This window comes from Ammodytes marinus (genome assembly GCF_949987685.1).
Source record: "Ammodytes marinus genome assembly, chromosome: 16".
In the NCBI taxonomy this organism is placed as follows: Eukaryota; Metazoa; Chordata; class Actinopteri; order Uranoscopiformes; family Ammodytidae; genus Ammodytes; species Ammodytes marinus.
Genome location: NC_137220.1, coordinates 13,057,328 through 13,074,735, shown reverse-complemented (window position 1 = coordinate 13,074,735; position 17,408 = coordinate 13,057,328). Strand labels below are relative to the sequence as shown.

Here is a 17,408-nt window from a genome sequence, read left to right as displayed (position 1 = left end):
TGCTGTCATTGTTGCTCCAAGGAATCTCAAAATGCAAAGAAGATTACGCCATTTGTTTTTTCTTAGTGATCTAAATTATTACAGTGTTAGTGATCAATAGATTTGTGATGATTAGACTCTGACTAATAAGGTTGAACTCGTCTGATAAAGGGAAACAGTGCCCCCTGCTGTCACATTGTGATACAGACTGTTCACCTCACACTGATATAAAAAACAAGAGCATTTAACTGTGTTCCCATCATGTAATTCAATTTAATTAACCCTGTTATTTATGTATGATTAAATGCTTCCATTTAAATTGTCTTAAGAGAATTACGCTAATATCACATGATGTAAGTAAGTAAGTAAGCTTTATTTATATAGCGCCCTTCACAGACCAGGGTCACAAGGCGCTTCACAATACACTTTTTTTTTTTTATACATACACTCAAACACCGATGGCAGTAGCTGCCAAGCAAGGCGCTGTCTGAACCATCGGGAGCAATTTGGGGTTCAGTGTCTTAATGTAGTCAAAGTACAGTAGTAGCCTAAATTCCACTGCTATATTAAATACTCAGATGTATGGCTTTATCTGAGGCATTACCATAAGTTATAATAATAGGTAATACCAATTTTGATTTCAATTGTGCCTTTGAAAAAGGCATAGTTACAAGGTGCTTCACAATATAGAATAATACAGCAGGTGCAATGCAAAGATACTGAATCATATAGCCTAGGAATACAATAAACCATTTTTTTCAGAACATCATACACATAAAATGCAATGAAAACAGGAATTTAAGAAGTGGTCAAACAGAAAAAAAACCCAAAGCTGAACATAAAAAAATAGTCATACAAATAAACAAATGCCAGTATACAGGAGGGGTTTAAAATCCGATTAAGATTGGATGTGAAACTGTATTAAATGCACACATAATACATCACATTGAGAGTGTATTGGGAATTGATTGATTGATTGATTGTCTTTATTTCGAACATGCAATAAAAAAATAGATGAATAAATAACAAACAAACAAAAGCAAAACAAAGAAATAGAATTAAAAAAAAACAAAAGAAAAACAGACATGCTCGAAAGGGGGTAGGAGGAAGTAAAAAACGTATCTAGTCCTACCCCTTAAGGATATGGAATAGCTGGATTGTGCACAGGGTTGTGCTTTGGTTTTGTTTTGGGGTTGAAATCAGCTGATTGTGTCAACATTTTAGCCAATTAATATGCCAGAATAAAATAAAAAAAGGGTTGGGACGAGACATAATCTTATTAATAAAATCATTGAAAATGACTCGGTATTTATACATTACATTACATACTGTGTGTTGAAAATGAGCTAAAAATTGCACATCATATTTAATAATCGTGTGTTTTCGCAACTGGGGCTCAGGCGATATTGGAAGCATCCTATGTTTGGTGGTAAGGCCTTTCCCTCACGCCTGGTCTCTCAGAATATATTCCTCACGGTTTTGGCAGGACTGCTAGTAATCCGTTTAGTTCGTTACAAAGTGAGATAAATAAGCCTCTACAGGGTATACACAATGCTCTCCACCATGCGGAAACAGCTCAAAAGTCATCCAGCTGTAAGTAAAACCTGGTTATAATCAATAAATACTCATTTTGGAGGTCGGTTTATCGGAATGTGTGTGGCTAATTTAGCTTAGCGTAACTAGTTAGCGTCGTTAGCTTTGACCGCACTGACTTTGAGAGTTGACTTGGTCAAATAGATGCTTCAGTGTTTGTTTTATTCTGTATAAAGTTAATTATATGTGGAGTTTCCTCTAGCCTGTGTTTGTGTGTGGAGACTTTGACGACTGATGCTGTGTGTGGAGTCGATTGAGGTCACAATGCCCACAAGATATCTTTTGGATGCTAGCCAAGCAATGGGTCCAATGTGCTAGCTGCTAGTTAGCGTTAGCAAGTAGCATCTATGTATGTTTACTACGCAGAACTTGACATTCTGCAAGCCAAACGTCATTTCTACACAACGTTTCACATATTTTGATTTGCGTAAGTTAAGTTAGTCAAGCAGTGGTGACTGTAATAAAGAAACTTCAAAATTCAAATAAATATAGCAGGTTATGCAACTGCTGAAGGGCAAATACATAATGTTTACTTTTACAAAGGTGACATTTGAACTAGATTTGTGCATTTAGTTTTTTTTTATTTTGCTGTTGTGAATTCCTTTCAATACTTTATTGAGCTGTGACAGCTCAAGACTTTTAACTGTATTTAAGTCTATTTTCTTGCCTTCCTGTTTGTCTCTTCCAGCTGGTCCCCCTGTTAATCTTTATCAGTGGAGGGGCAGCAATGTCCATGATGTACCTGGCTCGTCTGGGCGTGGGAAACCCCTATGTCTGGTGAGGTCACGGGTCATAACCTGTTTATGACACAGCAACTACCTTTTTCTTGTTTTAATTTTGTCCCTTTTCCCAAAATGGCATATTATCAGAATCTAATGAGGTTTTGACGCAAAGACGTTGACAGTTTTGTCTGTATTATTTACTCTTTTATAACGCCTTCCTATTTCCTCCTCTGCAGCTGGGATCGCAAGAACAACCCCGAGCCCTGGAACAACGTGAGCCCAAATGCTCAGTACAAGGTATTGTGATTGAGTCTCGATTTTTCTTTGTGCTGAAGAGTGCAAGTGTTTATATTCACGGCTCACTATAAGGATCTGTGCCAGACTTGTTGCTGGGCCAATGGATTACTCCATTTAGTTGGATTTATCAAATGACATAATCTGGTTAATGCTGCCTTGTTTGAACAAATCTGATGAAGTCATTAATGGCTCACACTTATTACTCAAAGTAATAGTAGAAGTCTCCAACAGGCAATGAGAAGGTGCATGAATTACTCAAGTTCAAAGTACTTAGTCATCTTCACAAGAACAAAACAGCAGATTTATTAAAGGTTCAGTAAGCGGAATGGTCACTTTAGCTAACTTCCTGTCACTGACTGCAGTTAGCAGTCCCCTCCTTCGTCACCACATTAATGCACTGCGGTCTTCAAGCAGCGAGTTATCTAGCATCATCTCAGATAAGTGTGATAAAACATGATTAAAAACCATCAAAACAGACATTGGGAAGGATTTGTACCTGCTCCGCCATTGTAGGCGCTTAAACATTCACATATCTGTCGCTCTGTGCGTGCACCGGCAGTGAGACGGGTGCCATTTTGTAGAGTTCTCTCTTCTGATTTAGATATCAGTTTCGGGATCCCCGAAAAGTTTATTTGCCGATTACATGCAGAGCGGGTGACTGAGAGATCGGTTTTATGAAACGTGCACACTATGTAAGTGATCACTGTATGAATAAAGAGCGATTTAACACTTATATTAACATAAATAAATCACTTACTTCACCTTTAATTATAGATGGCACAAGTAAATGCATGGAAAGATATAGAAATAACATTCAAAACATGTATGGATATTTTTAAGATAAATAATAAATGTTTTACTTTATTTCCAATAATAATAATAATAATAATAATAATAATAATAATAATAGACTCTTAATAGTCACCTGAATTCACTTTTAGCTGTTGCATCATTTCAATATAAAACGTCCATGTTTGTTCTTGAGCTAAGACTTGTTTTTTTATTCTCAGTTTTACGCAGTTAACACCGACTACAGCAAACTGAAGAAGCAGGGCCCCGACTTCTAAACATCAAACTATCTGGACCAAAAGCCCCCAAGATGAGCTGACCCGTTTCCTCCCTGGAACCTGATGAATGCCGAGCTAAATCCGCACAATGATTCAAATATTTAAGTTTACTCATGGCATATCATCGGTTTCTTTGAAAGCCCCTTCTCATTTTCATTGTTCGTCAATAAAGTGAAGGAGTCTTTACTCCTCTGTACAGGAAAACAAACACGTTTCATTTAATTCTTGATTCATTTTATGGCAATCTTTTCGTTTCATGTCCTCAGGTCTTGGGTCATGTTTTCATTTGAATTGTCACACTGACCTCGTTCCACACTCTGTTTACATGTCTGTGTCACGCTTACTATTAAGGTTATGATGCCATCTCATTTCACCTTTGTCCGAACTGCTGCTGAATTATTTGGCACACAATTCTTGGCCACAATCCAGAGTCTAATCAATATGATATGGGGCGGACTTTAACCTAGTCACATTGGAGTGGTGGGCGCCCTCTAATGGCAGCTGTGGCGATGTTTCAAGCTACAAATGACTTCTGCTGTGTATGTTTCCAAGCTTCAAAGGTGGAGTCAACGATTCTGGAGAATGCGTGCAGAATCAGTGTATAGCTCCTTGCGATCCGCTACCTATCCTTACTGTGTGCACTGAAAAAAATCCAGTGTTAATACACAGCCTAGGCTCTGGGAACGGGCATGGGCATCCTTTGTTAACATACCTTTTTACAGAGCCAAGGGAGTGTATACACCAGTTTTTTTTCAGCCACATAGTAAGGGCAGGTAGCGGATCATAAGGAGATATTCACTGATTGACATTGAGCATTCACCAGAATCGCTGACTGCACCTTTTTAAGAAGACGAGGTAGTTACAGACTTGAAAGGGAAGATTGAGACGATATGACTCCTTGCAAAGGTTGACTTTTGTTTGTTTAAAGCAATAACACACATTCATTTGTAACACTGCAGCAGTAGGAACAGAACTTGGTGGTGGGACGTGCAGAGGTGGTTCTCTTTATAGAAATGCCATCGCTCTCAGGTAGATGAGTTTGTAAATGTCAACATGTGGCTATGTTCCGTGTATGGCTCGGAGAAAGGCTACAAAGATGAGCAGAAAATGTCAAGGAGACCTTCGTATTTGAGTTGAAGCCCACGTCTTAATCTTCACCCGCCTTCTTCACAAAGACTGCAGCGCTCCACATGTATCTCTTTAGCTTTTCCTTATGGAGAAATGAAAATAAGGTTTGGCACAGCGTGTAGCAGTTATTAATTAAAAAAAAAAAAATTCAGCGTGTTCATCTGATTCATTCTAAGCACTCAGGGTTTTTTCTGCCTCTCAAATGAGTTGCCATCAATGTTTTTACTTTCCTGTAATTTATATGTTGATGTAACTTGTGATTTTCAGTTTATTAGAAGCAACATCAAAGCAGAGGACGTGCTGTGTTGCTTGACCGCAAACATCATTGGCTGGAACAAAAATGAATGAATTAATGAAACACCAATACTTATTTCATGCTGTAGGTGTGAAGCGGGAAAAAAATCATCCAAGCAGAAACATTTCCATCTTGGAACTGTCATACGTAATATTTCCAGCACCAGGTTTAATGAATTTTGTGCACTGACTGAAATCAACTGGTTTACTTCAATAAATAAGCAACATCTGCTTTGGATGTAAATGCAATCCAAAGTTTGCCTCTCAGGGTCTGTACAGAAGATCTTTACTGTGAATCTCCTTCAATTTAGGGCATTTATATACTTTCTAAACCAATGTTATGCATCAGTTTTGTATGTCAATATTACAAAATCTGAAAAATAAAAATACTTCAAATACAGATTTTTGTTATGACTGTATAGTGTCAGCAAGAATGAGGCAGTGGTTCATGAGCCAAATTCAAACACCATGATGATAGTAACATGCAGAATTTTCCCATTCTATACATTTATTTTGTCACGTTAGAGTTGCATGTAAGCATTTTAACATTTGCCTGTTGATACTTATAGTTATAGTGCATAACTTCTGTTGCCCCCATGACTAATTCTGAGTAATTACAACAACCCTGTCGGCGCATCTACATGAGGTAAGCCTTCAGTGATCACTTGTGGATGTTATACCTTCTGTTGTACGTCCAGGTTTTTTTCTTCCGTAGTAGAATCAACAACTGAAATATTTCTTTGGCGCTTCTTGGGATTTATCTGAGCTCCTGCGCCAGTGTCGATGGGCGACACCAGTTTGTAGATCCTGAAAAATAAAGAGTTTTGTGGAGCTGATAGGCTTAATCGACTTTGTGTCAACTCGTTTTGGCGATGGCTTGAATGTAACGGACATTCATGTACATTAAAAAGTCACGCACATTAGCTTTAACACAATTACACCGGCAGCTTATGGAAGTGCCTTGATTTTCAAAAGTATTCCGTCACAAACCAAAGTATTGGACTGAGATGAAACTTTGGCCTGATGATGGTGCTAGAAGAAAAGTTAAAGGAGCAGGGAGTAGGACTCATCCTTCTGACTGACCAGGATGTCTGTAGAGAAACTTCCAGTCCATCTAATCTAGAAGTTATTGTTATTATGTTAAACCACACATCAATGAATTGTTTTAGTCGACAGTTCTCATGACAGTTTACATTTCTGAGAGAGGTTCATTCAAGAGAAATTGTATAGCACAGTTCAGAATAAAACAGATTATAGTGACATGTTAAGTGTTTTGCTGCCTGTCATCGAAGCTCTCTAGCCACTTTCGTGTCCATAATTTTGCCTTTTTAGGAGTTTACAAAATCACAAAGCCATATAATAATCAACACTGAGGGTCACCTTTTTGACAGACAGCTAGAGCGTTGAGGGTCCAAATGGCTTCATTCAAAATGGCTGTGAATTCTCAGAGGAAAGAGGCTGAAACACAACTGTGGATCTGACCTGCATCTTTAACCCTCCTCCTCCTCATGACCCCCTGACTCCCTGTGTTAAATTCAGACCTCTTCTGCCACACTGCAAAAGGTAACAGCTCGAAAAAATAATGAGGGAAAATAAAGAGAGGCAAAGCACAAGGCGTCTGCTGTTGCTGCTGCTGCAAATTGTCTTCCGAAGTTCAGGCAGTCCAGAAACTGTGTGTTTGTGTGTGTGTGTGTGTGTGTGTGTGAGGGAGAGAGAATCCTGCACCAATCATACCAACAAAGTCCTTATCAAATAATCTCCATTGTGCCTGCGTGGGTTTGAAAGTGTGTGCAAGAGGAGAAGTGACACTTGTGTGACATCTTACACCCACATGATGGACGCACAGATGTCTTGATTGCGTTGCAATATTGTTCACTTGAAAACAACCATGTTATTAAGATTTAATTCAAGGAGTTTTTCTCTCTTTTTCATGCATGATTATGGCTGTAAGGAGTTTTCTGCTCTATGTTATAAACATGCAGCTTATGCAATGTTGAACAAGCACAGTCTGTCAGCAGTCTGTGTTTGTTTCATGTTAACTTACTTTTGTGTTCCAGATAGAAAGAAAGAAAGACAGACAGACAGACAGACAGACAGACAGACAGACAGACAGACAGACAGACAGACAGACAGACAGACAGACAGACAGACAGACAGACAGACAGACAGACAGACAGACAGACAGACAGACAGACAGACAGATAGATAGATAGATAGATAGATAGATAGATAGATAGATAGATAGATAGATAGATAGATAGATAGATAGATAGATAGATAGATAGATAGATAGATAGAAGGACAGATAGATATATAGAAGGACAGATAGAAAGTAATGAAAAGTATGTAAGGTATGTGATCCCTAATAATATTCACTCAAAGCTTGGACCCGCTATTCTTTACTTTTTAATGGGAATATTATAATTCCTTCAACATGGGGATGGCAGGGCCACAATTATGTTCACCACAGGGAAGCTTGGCCAAAGGACTCTCAGCTAAAAACATTTTACACAGTAATTCTAATCACTCCCATTAATTTCTGATTAGTGGGAGTGCCCTGTTTGAACGAAGGTATGGAACCTCATGATAATCAGATGAACTACATTTTTCAGAAAGACATTTTTTAATTTGGTAAAATTCGACCGGAACACTACGGTAAAATGTATCAGCTCAGCGGTTTAGATATGCAGAAGTAATGAAGACATTTGGCTGGTAGGAATTTTAAAAGCAGTTTTATAATTTATAAAATCGCCACTGCCAAGAAAATATTCTGCAGAATCCTTTTTATTTATTTGGCAGCATCTTGTCTGAGTCATGCTCATGTTAAGTTTTGCTGCTTTGAAACCCCCAATTATTCTGTGCCCACTTGGAGGACAAGCTGCAAGAATAACATTCACATGCATCACCTTGTAGAGTTGTTGTGGACATTGTGTTGGCATAAAGCTGCCTTTTATGCATCCAGCAGATACGCAGGAAAGCTATCGTTTATTTGGAGTCGTGTGTCTGGCCATCTGGGGAATATAGGTACAATATCCACTAAGGAATTATTTATTTCTTTAGCTGATAAATACTCCACTGTTTTCACCAGTTAGTCTGTGGCTGTGTTCGAAACGGCCTACTAACGTCCTCCCTACTACATACTCAACATGTATATACTACATACTGTCTAACTGTCTTGTGTATACAAAGTTCGTCGGAACCGTTTACACTGAAGTATAAAGAAGCATCTCAGCTGACGTGAATCACATCCCAGTCAACAAGCAGTTTATTGCTTGTGATTTCTTTCCATGTCGTTGCAATAAAGAATAAAAAAATAAAAAAATAAATCTTCCCGGAAGCAAGTTCTCATACGGGCATTTCTCGCCTACACAAACTCGCATACACAAGCACAACATACTCAAATTGATGTCAAAGTGAGTATAAGTAGGAGGACGTTAGGCCGTTTCGAATACAGGCACTTACTTTTGTCATCCACTTGATAGCTCTACATCGATTCAAGAACTTCCAAAAGTTAAATGAAATCTAACAAAAAAACTAAATGAAGTAATTACAATTCGATTCTATCTCCTTTTATAGTATTACTCATTCAAAAAAAGACAGTTTAGTTTTGTGAAGTTCTTTTTGAGGCTTTTTAAGAAACATGTTTGGATAGATGCTTTTGCCATAACTGGATAAACCTTTTTTACACACAATTCTACTGATACAGTTATCATATAGTCTTGGCTGTGTTAGTCATATTTACTACATGTTACAGCTCTTAAAGTTTATTTCCCCTTATCTCTCTTACTCCCGTTTTCCTCTCCATAAACCCCAGCTTCGCAGATGATAAACTTCTAACACGTGCCATCTCAGTTAAACACACACGACGGAACATTTTTAATACTATATGCAGTGGCCAAAAAATGAATACACCCCCCATCAGTTTATAATTTTATAAACAGTTCACCCTGAATGAATGTGAGCAAAGACAAACATTGTGTTCTGAACCTCAAATGATAGCTTTCATCCACTTTTATCTCTATGTTGAATTGTGCCTGTGTAATGACTTAGTCATCTCCCAATTACCTCTCTATTTGCACACACACACACACACACACACACACACACAGACACACACACACACACACACACACACACACACACACACACACACACACACACACACACACACACACACACACACACACACACACACACACACACACACACACACACACACACACACACACACACACACACACACACACAGAGACACACACACACACACACACACACACACACACACACACACACACACACACACACACACACACAGAGAGACACAGACACAGACGTAAACACTCACAGAGGCATTACCGGAGAAATAAACTGCTCTACCTCCCCTGCTGTGAGCTGTGTGGAGTAATGAGTTGAATCCGTTCTCTCTCCCAGATTCTAACAGAGTGGGAGCGTCTCATTGTTTGCCATTTGGTGTTCGACTCAGAGCAACTATCCACTTGATCTTGCTGTGTTTCACCCCTTGCTTTGTCCTTTGTTTATCTGCGTTCTCTCTCATTCACTACTCCCTATTTCAAGAGCTTTTCAGTTGTAGGCTACTTTCATGAAGCCCAGACATGGACACATACAGTCTATGACACAAACGCGCACACACACACACACACACACACACACACACACACACACACACACACACACACACACACACACACACACACACACACAGACACACACACACACACACACACACACACACACACACACACACACACACACACACACACACATGCACGCAGGCATGCATAACACACAAATGGCTGGGCCTCTGAACAATCCAGTCAGCAGGCACTCTTTACTCATGCTGTACTCCTATCAATGTGTGTGCATGCACTCATTCCTACATCACATACACATAGATTTGGAGAGAGATAACTATACATTTAAATTATTAAGTGCACAGAAAAATGACCAACAAGCTGTACATGAAAGACTAACATCAATGCAAGATTTACCTGAAAAAACTGGCCGCATTTATAGTATAAGTTGAACACGAATTTGTTGACTTCTTGGCGTTGCAAGCATAAGGTATGAGGCGGAAAAAACTACTCTTGCAATTTTTAGGATTCCATAATGAAATAGGATATATTTTACTCAAGTAAAGATGAGTCGTTAAAAATAAAGTTTAGCTTAGTTATCGTAGGTTCTTGGCCATCAAAGACCATGGGCCGCCCTAGTGGCTGGGCCCTATAAGCTCGCCCACTTTCTCCCCCTTATGGGCGGCCCTGCACACACGCACACGCACACACACACACACACACACACACACACACACACACACACACACACACACACACACACACACACACACACACACACACACACACACACACGCGCGCGCGCACACACAAGAGAGAGTGCATCAAAGAAGTTTTATTCCAACAGAACCACATTGATCCTTGAGCTTGCCCACTCAGCATGACAAAGTGCCATTTGCAGCAGATGCGCAAAAAGGTCACGGTTGTCGATGTATTTTTGCATGAGGGATTGAGAGAGGACGCTGCAATTTAACAGCCGTTTCAAGAGGAATACCACAGGAATTAATCATGCCCGATATCTCAGGGACGGAGGAGCCGTGCGAGCATGCTTTATGTCGTGTACTGGAGCATGTATCACTCACGCTGGGGCCAATTCAGCGCCGGAGCTGGCTGGGTGGTTAGCGGTTGTCTCATAAATACAAGGTCTCAGGTTTGATGCCTGAAACAACCAGTGTATCTTGTTAAAGTGTCCTTGAGCAAGACAGTAAATGCCCCAGAATTGATAGTCAAAAGGATAGCTAAGTTAGGACGGGTGAATATACTCTCAACGCTTTATTTAGGCGGAAAGACACGAAAAAAACAAAACCTATCAGACGTGCCAGATCCAAGTTCCCATCATCATCCTTGGCATCCGTGTTTTGATGGAATCAGTTTTTTTTTCCTTTTCTTCTTGTTGCATCCATACTAGGAAAGCAGGTCAGAATTTAAATAGCTGAAAATAGAACATCTGGCTGGGCCTTGTCAGTCAGCAGTGTGTAATGAAATATGGAAATTGGGACGCTCTTCAAAGAGAAAGCTGGGGCCTCTCGATGCCGTCCCGGGTCTCCAGCAGGCCCCCGTCGACAGCCCCGGTGGAGCCCCGCCCCTCTGAAATGTGTGCTACATTTCCAGGTGCTGCCGCCGCGGCCCCAGTCCTGCCGCCAGTGCCAGCTCGTTAGCGCTCACAGCCTGGTGAAGCTGGCAGCTGGCATCATTAAACTTCAAACCGGCTTTCGACCCAGGGTGCCGCCGCAGGGAGAGACCGCCCGCTCATCCGCCTGCCAACAGCTGATTAGAGCCGTGCTGACACCAGTAACCAGACATGTCATCCAAGGAGCATTATCCACACACGCGCCACCAAAACACACCACAAGCTATACAATACAAACATCATATATCCATACACCACATCTCACCACAGACTGTCTCCAAACATCATGCCACCAAGGTTTTTTTTTTCTTTGCATCCATGCCATGAAATAGGTCTGGGTATTGCCTAGGACATCGCGATATGATACTCATCACGATACACAGGTCACGGTATGAAATATCGCGATACATTGCGATGAGATGCATGTTGTGAAATATTTTGTGTTTCGCTAAAATGTGAAAACAGAGCTGAAATAAAAGTTGCTGTGTACGATCTGGGTTGTCCTTGCAATATAATGCAAAAGTTTAATTCGAATTCAAAACCTGGCAATTCAAGGCAACTAGCTGTACTGTGACATCTAAAGGATGGAGGTTATAATTCACAACCCGTTGTGCGCTCTCCGCAATACTTTAAGTTGAGATCAGTGTTGCCAAGAGCCATGTGAGTCAATCTTATTTGTAAGTAGAACAGCAACACATTGACCAAGATGTTACTGTTTGGTTATTGGGATAAAATATTAGATGTATGTCAACAAATGGATGATACTGAGAGGAAATATGAGCTCCCTGAATGCTCTCTTGATGTGATCCTCTTTACAGATATTGCCTTTCAAATAGATCTCTGGCTGTTTTTGCTCATTCTTTGCCTTTCATTTCGAATGATGAAACAAGATTTAATTTGCACTCAATCAGGCTCACGTATGGCAGAGCGCCCACATCTAGCAAAAAGCCCAGTGACGCACATGAACGCTAGTCCCACCGGAGCTACAAACCGGTCTGAGCTCTGTTATAGTCCTTTTGTTTCTCTCACATGTCTGCTCTTTTATTTCCCCGCTGCTGGGCACAAGAGGAGACGTTGTTATATTTTCCACTGCGATTGAGTCATGAATGATAATGGCTTGATTATTTGGCGAAGAATTGGTCTCTTTAGATTCATTTCATGTTTGGTGATAATTGAGAAGCTCTGTCGTTTTAAGACAATACCAAACCGCTCGACTGACGGCCTTTTTTTTACACATCCCTCGCTTCATATTTTCACTGCTGAATTCTTTGGGCCAGCAGAAAACTCGTTTAATTTTTCATGCGGTAGGAAAATCTCCAGGTAATTCCCATTAAATCAATATATTACAAATTGTCAAGGTTTTAAAAGAAGCCTAAAAGCAAATGCAAGAAACTTCCAAGTCTATAAGTGGAGACCGACTTCCCATAATACCCTGCAGTTTATCAGTGAGGCTTTGAAGGAATTGTACCTCTCTCTCTCTTTAGTCTCTGGCTTCTCTTTGAATCGTCCACTATTTCACTGTTTAGTGCGAGCCAGAACGAGGCCACTGTTACTCCTTTGCAGTAAAACACCATATTGTGTTATTCAAATATCGACAAGTACCTTGGGATTTGGTCTGATTTTCTTAATCACTGAAAGGAAGCTTTTGCTACAGCCATAACTTTCCCCGTGAATGGCAGATAATCCATTAATGTGCTCTAAAGGCACCTTTGGGAGCAGCGCGGGGCTGCTCGCAGGAGCCCAGTTATGCTGCCTTTTTCAAGAGAGGATATTTGTCATAATCTTAACTATACCTTTAATGAAGGGCCACACATTATTTTGTTTAAATTCTGCTTAAAGCAATAGTGTGTCACTTTTTCATAAAATGTATGATACATTCAAGCCCTCGCCAAATGAGTTGACACAAAGTTGATTCAGCTCCTCAACACTCTCTCTGTATTTGACAGTATGGCAGCATTTACAAACCGGTGTCGCCCCCCGACACTGGCACAGAAGCTCAGAAAAATCCCAAGAGGCGCCCAAGAAATGTTTCAGTTGTTGATTCTACTGACAAGAGAACACCTGGATATACAGCAGAAGGTATGAAATCCATGCCCGATCACCGAAGGCTTAACTCATGTAGATGTGCCGACTGTGTTGTTGTAATTACTCAGAATTCCTCATGGGGGAAACAGAAGTGACAAAATATAGCTTTAAACCCAGGAAGGGAAGAATTTCTTACTCTTCTGAGATAAACAGAAAAAAGGTCCAATGATTGGAAGAGCTTTTTGTTTGTAATTTTCTCCTTGCTCTCCTTATTTCCTTTTAAAGCCGGTTGTGTTTTTTTATTCTTCAATCAAATGAGCAGATGGTTAATTGGAGGTCCATTTGAAGAACTAGTGTGGGTGGTTCACTCCTTGAATGATCTCTAATGAGCTGTCTGGGCTTCTGCAGAGACCTCATACATTGATTTATAGCGTTACCAGTAACATAAAGGTCACAGAGTGGCCCTGTGATGGACTCCTGTAAGTCAGGGTTTTGACACAGCCCTTTGACCTCCGACATATATCTGAAGCACTCCCTAGGGATATTAGCTTTACATTAATATGTAAGAAGTATCCAGTTTGGAACCCATTCCTCTCTGTATCATTGTAAAGCGATCCGCTTACATTAAGTCTCCCGACTTGATCATTTTAAAGCAATAGCATTGCAGAGAGACCTTGAGAGGCCATGGCTGCATTCAAATACCCACACTTCCCTGCTACTTATTATGACACAAAAAGGTTAAGGATATACCAATACATCAAATGCAGTATGCTGAAAAACACCCAGATGCCCTTCTGGACCTGGTCATAACTTTTAGTATGGAAATCAATACGTCCAAGGGAAATATATATATATTTTTTGTGCAGATTCTAACCCACAATCCACCCTGCAGCGGAAGTTCCGTCACATGGGCTGAGCCTCTGAGTGAAAACAACCAGGGTTGGGAGGTATAGTAAAAGTAAAAGGATAGTTGAGGTAAAAGTATGTACCAACTGTTTTCCTTCTCCCCTGCAAACTACATATTTTTTATGATCAGCTGTAGCATGGAGCATATAGTGTTAAAGAAAGTATCGAGTTGGAACGCAGGATTGTAGTTATTGCGTAGATCCACGGGGAGGCAGCAGAGTGTTTGTAGGGGGGAAAGAGGGCCGAGGTGGGACCCCTTTCTGTAAGCAATTGACCCTTGCAGTGGTGGATGGCTGGGCGCCGGCCACAGTGCCCATGTTCTGACTGGCACTGTGCCTCTAGGCGGGGAGGGGGGGGGGGGGCAAGGAGCTGGACAGACTGGAGAAGAAGCAGCGCTGCCTGGGACCGTATAGCAGAACCTTCGGACTCCATCTGTCGGCTTCCCCACAGTGAGAGAGAACAGGAGAGAGCCAGAGACAGGTGGGCCCGCCCCCCACCATCTGCCCACGGCCAACAGCATCTGCCCACAGCCAAGTCAACTTTCCTCTCTCCTCGTCATCTTGTGAGCGGCTGGATACCTGGATGAATAAAGTATCTATCTATCTATCTATCTATCTATCTATCTATCTATCTATCTATCTATCTATCTATCTATCTATCTATCTATCTATCTATCTATCTATCTATCTATCTATCTATCTATCTATCTATCTATCTATCTATCTATCTATCTATCTATCTATCTATCTATCTATCTATCTATCTATCTATCTATCTATCTATCTATCTATCTGTCTATCTGTCTATCTGTCTATCTGTCTATCTGTCTATCTGTCTATCTGTCTATCTGTCTATCTGTCTGTCTGTCTGTCTGTCTGTCTGTCTGTCTAAAAACTATGTAGTTTGCATGCAGTATGCTACAATTGGGACATACTTTTACTCACTTATTTCATCATATCATCGCACCTTGAACCTGCCTCTTGCTTATACGTATATCCTTCTTATTTCTAGTGTTTTTTTCACATGGAGGCTCCGTCCGTTGCGCAATGAATTGTGGGTATCTGACCACATGTATTGGCATCCAATATCTTTCTACCATACTAAATTGCTGGGGAGTATTGGTATTGGAACGCAGACTGTATTTCTTTCCCCTCCGCCTTTCTCGTCCCTCTTCTACCTCCTACACTTCTTTTAAGTGCTGTTATAGTGTGGGCCCAGCAGAATCAGTGAATACTTCAGTTTTCAGTTCACTTCTTCTACACTATTCTGATCAAATATTTTACTATACTGCCTGTATTGTTCTGCTGCTGCTTTCAGTCTACACTACTAAAATTCAAGAAATCAATGCCAGCTAAAGTAAAGTGTGTGGAGCCTGCAGACGGATGTGAACAAAAGACAAATTGGTAACAGATTTCTTTTGTATGCTTTTGAGACAACTGAAATGGGGAGTTGTGAAAAGGATCTGCTAGGAATATATATACAGTATATATATTTAATCTTAAAAAGTATATTTAGTAAACGGGCACTGAGAAAATACATGATCAACAGTACCAACAGGTTAAGAGTTCATATACAGTAGATGTGTCAGGGCTGGATCATTGTGGGCCCTATTAATTTTTTTAATCAATAATTTTTATTTTAGAGCATCTATTCTATCCCTTTTATTAGGCATTCAGTAATAGAGAGGTCACAGGATAAAAGGAGCAAACGATTCGGAATTAAATGCAACAAAAATCCCCGGCCAGTATTGGGGTCCCAGCAAATGGATGGCTTTTATGCTTACCATTTTTTCTATGGTTGGCAATACTTTTTACTGGACCATTGATTCTTTCACTGGGATGGAAAACGAAAACAAAAGATTAAAAGTACCTTTTGTTTTGTTTTTTTCCTTTTTATAAGTAACCTGACAATTTAAAACGTACTTCACTGAAGAGTTTTGCAGAGTACTGAGTTTGTGCAATGCCCCACTCCCTTTGCTCCACAAAGCATGATGTCACCCAGGGCCCCCAAAACTCTGGTCCTGGGTCAGGAAAGGTCTGTATATAACAGCTAGTCTGGACTATAGGGGGCGGTATAAGCTCTCTAAATATTTCCCTCAAGTAAAGCAGGACCACAGTGCACTTTTAGCACATTATTTACTCTTTTGGCCAGTGAATGACAGTTGGCACACTCTGTCACCTTCACTGTTGTGGACTGGGTATACTGTGTAGGTTGATTTGCACTGCTCTGATAGCAGCCCCTCCTCTCCCCACTGCCTAATTTTGCTACAACTCTGGCCGACCGGGCTAATTTAGTTGAAAATTGATACAAGGATGGGGATAAAATGTTAAGCAAGACGATCCAGCAAGTCTGATTAGGCTGTATGTAGCCAATTAGGCCTACTGGCTGCCGTCTGAAGTGGAGCGAGCAGCAACCGCAGGCACATTTAGCCTACTGGAAAGCTTTTCCTCTGTCCCATAACATAATTATACCCGTACTGTAACATTTAATCAGATTCGTGTCAGATTTAACGTTCTTTTAAAGCATGGACAAAACAATAAAACCAAGAGGGGCAAAATGCAGCTTGAAGATCTATGATTTCAGCCATTCTAACATTGGAGTATTTGGTGGTGCTGGTTTGATGTCTCACATTAAAAGAATAGATTGTTTATGAACTAATGTGCAAATATGAAACTGTTCAGGTGTGGAAGAGAAACATAACTGCATCTGGGCCCGTTCAACAACTAAATAATTTTCTTCTCTTAATGCCTCTGGAAACCTAGTCTGAAATAGTTCAAATCAATACATGATAACAAAGTTGGGTGTAAGCTTTCTTACTGTCTAGAGTAGACTAGACCATTTGACTGGCCTGGTTGGGCTTGGCCGTATCCATTGGCAACAGTCATTGTTTTTATAGAATGTTCGGGCAGAGATCTACGTTATCGGTTCAAAATACTTAACTGTGTCATATGAACCAGAGCCCGTCTCATCTCAACCGAAATTTCTGTAAAGTTTGTCAAACTTCAATGACAATATCTTTAATTTGAATTTATAAATGTGCCTAACTCTTTATAATATAGATGCTTACTATCATGCAACTAACTCCCCGAATTACATAGTGAAAAGGATTTAGTGGATTTGGGGGTTTACAGGTGCTTTAAACTCCTGCCATAAACAGACAAGTGGTAGGCTTTTG

At 40.4% G+C, this 17,408-nt stretch overlaps 1 protein-coding gene across 1 annotated transcript; it reads left to right on the top strand.

The window, feature by feature from the left end:
* The first annotated feature begins 1,427 nt into the window (after positions 1-1,427).
* ndufa4a (NDUFA4 mitochondrial complex associated a) lies at positions 1,428-3,860 on the top strand. Its single transcript, XM_080044396.1, has 4 exons — positions 1,428-1,572; positions 2,261-2,349; positions 2,531-2,591; positions 3,602-3,860. Exons 1-4 carry the CDS (start codon positions 1,531-1,533, stop codon positions 3,656-3,658), a joined length of 249 nt encoding a protein of 82 aa, XP_079900522.1. The 5' UTR covers positions 1,428-1,530; the 3' UTR covers positions 3,659-3,860.
* The last annotated feature ends 13,548 nt before the right edge of the window (positions 3,861-17,408 follow it).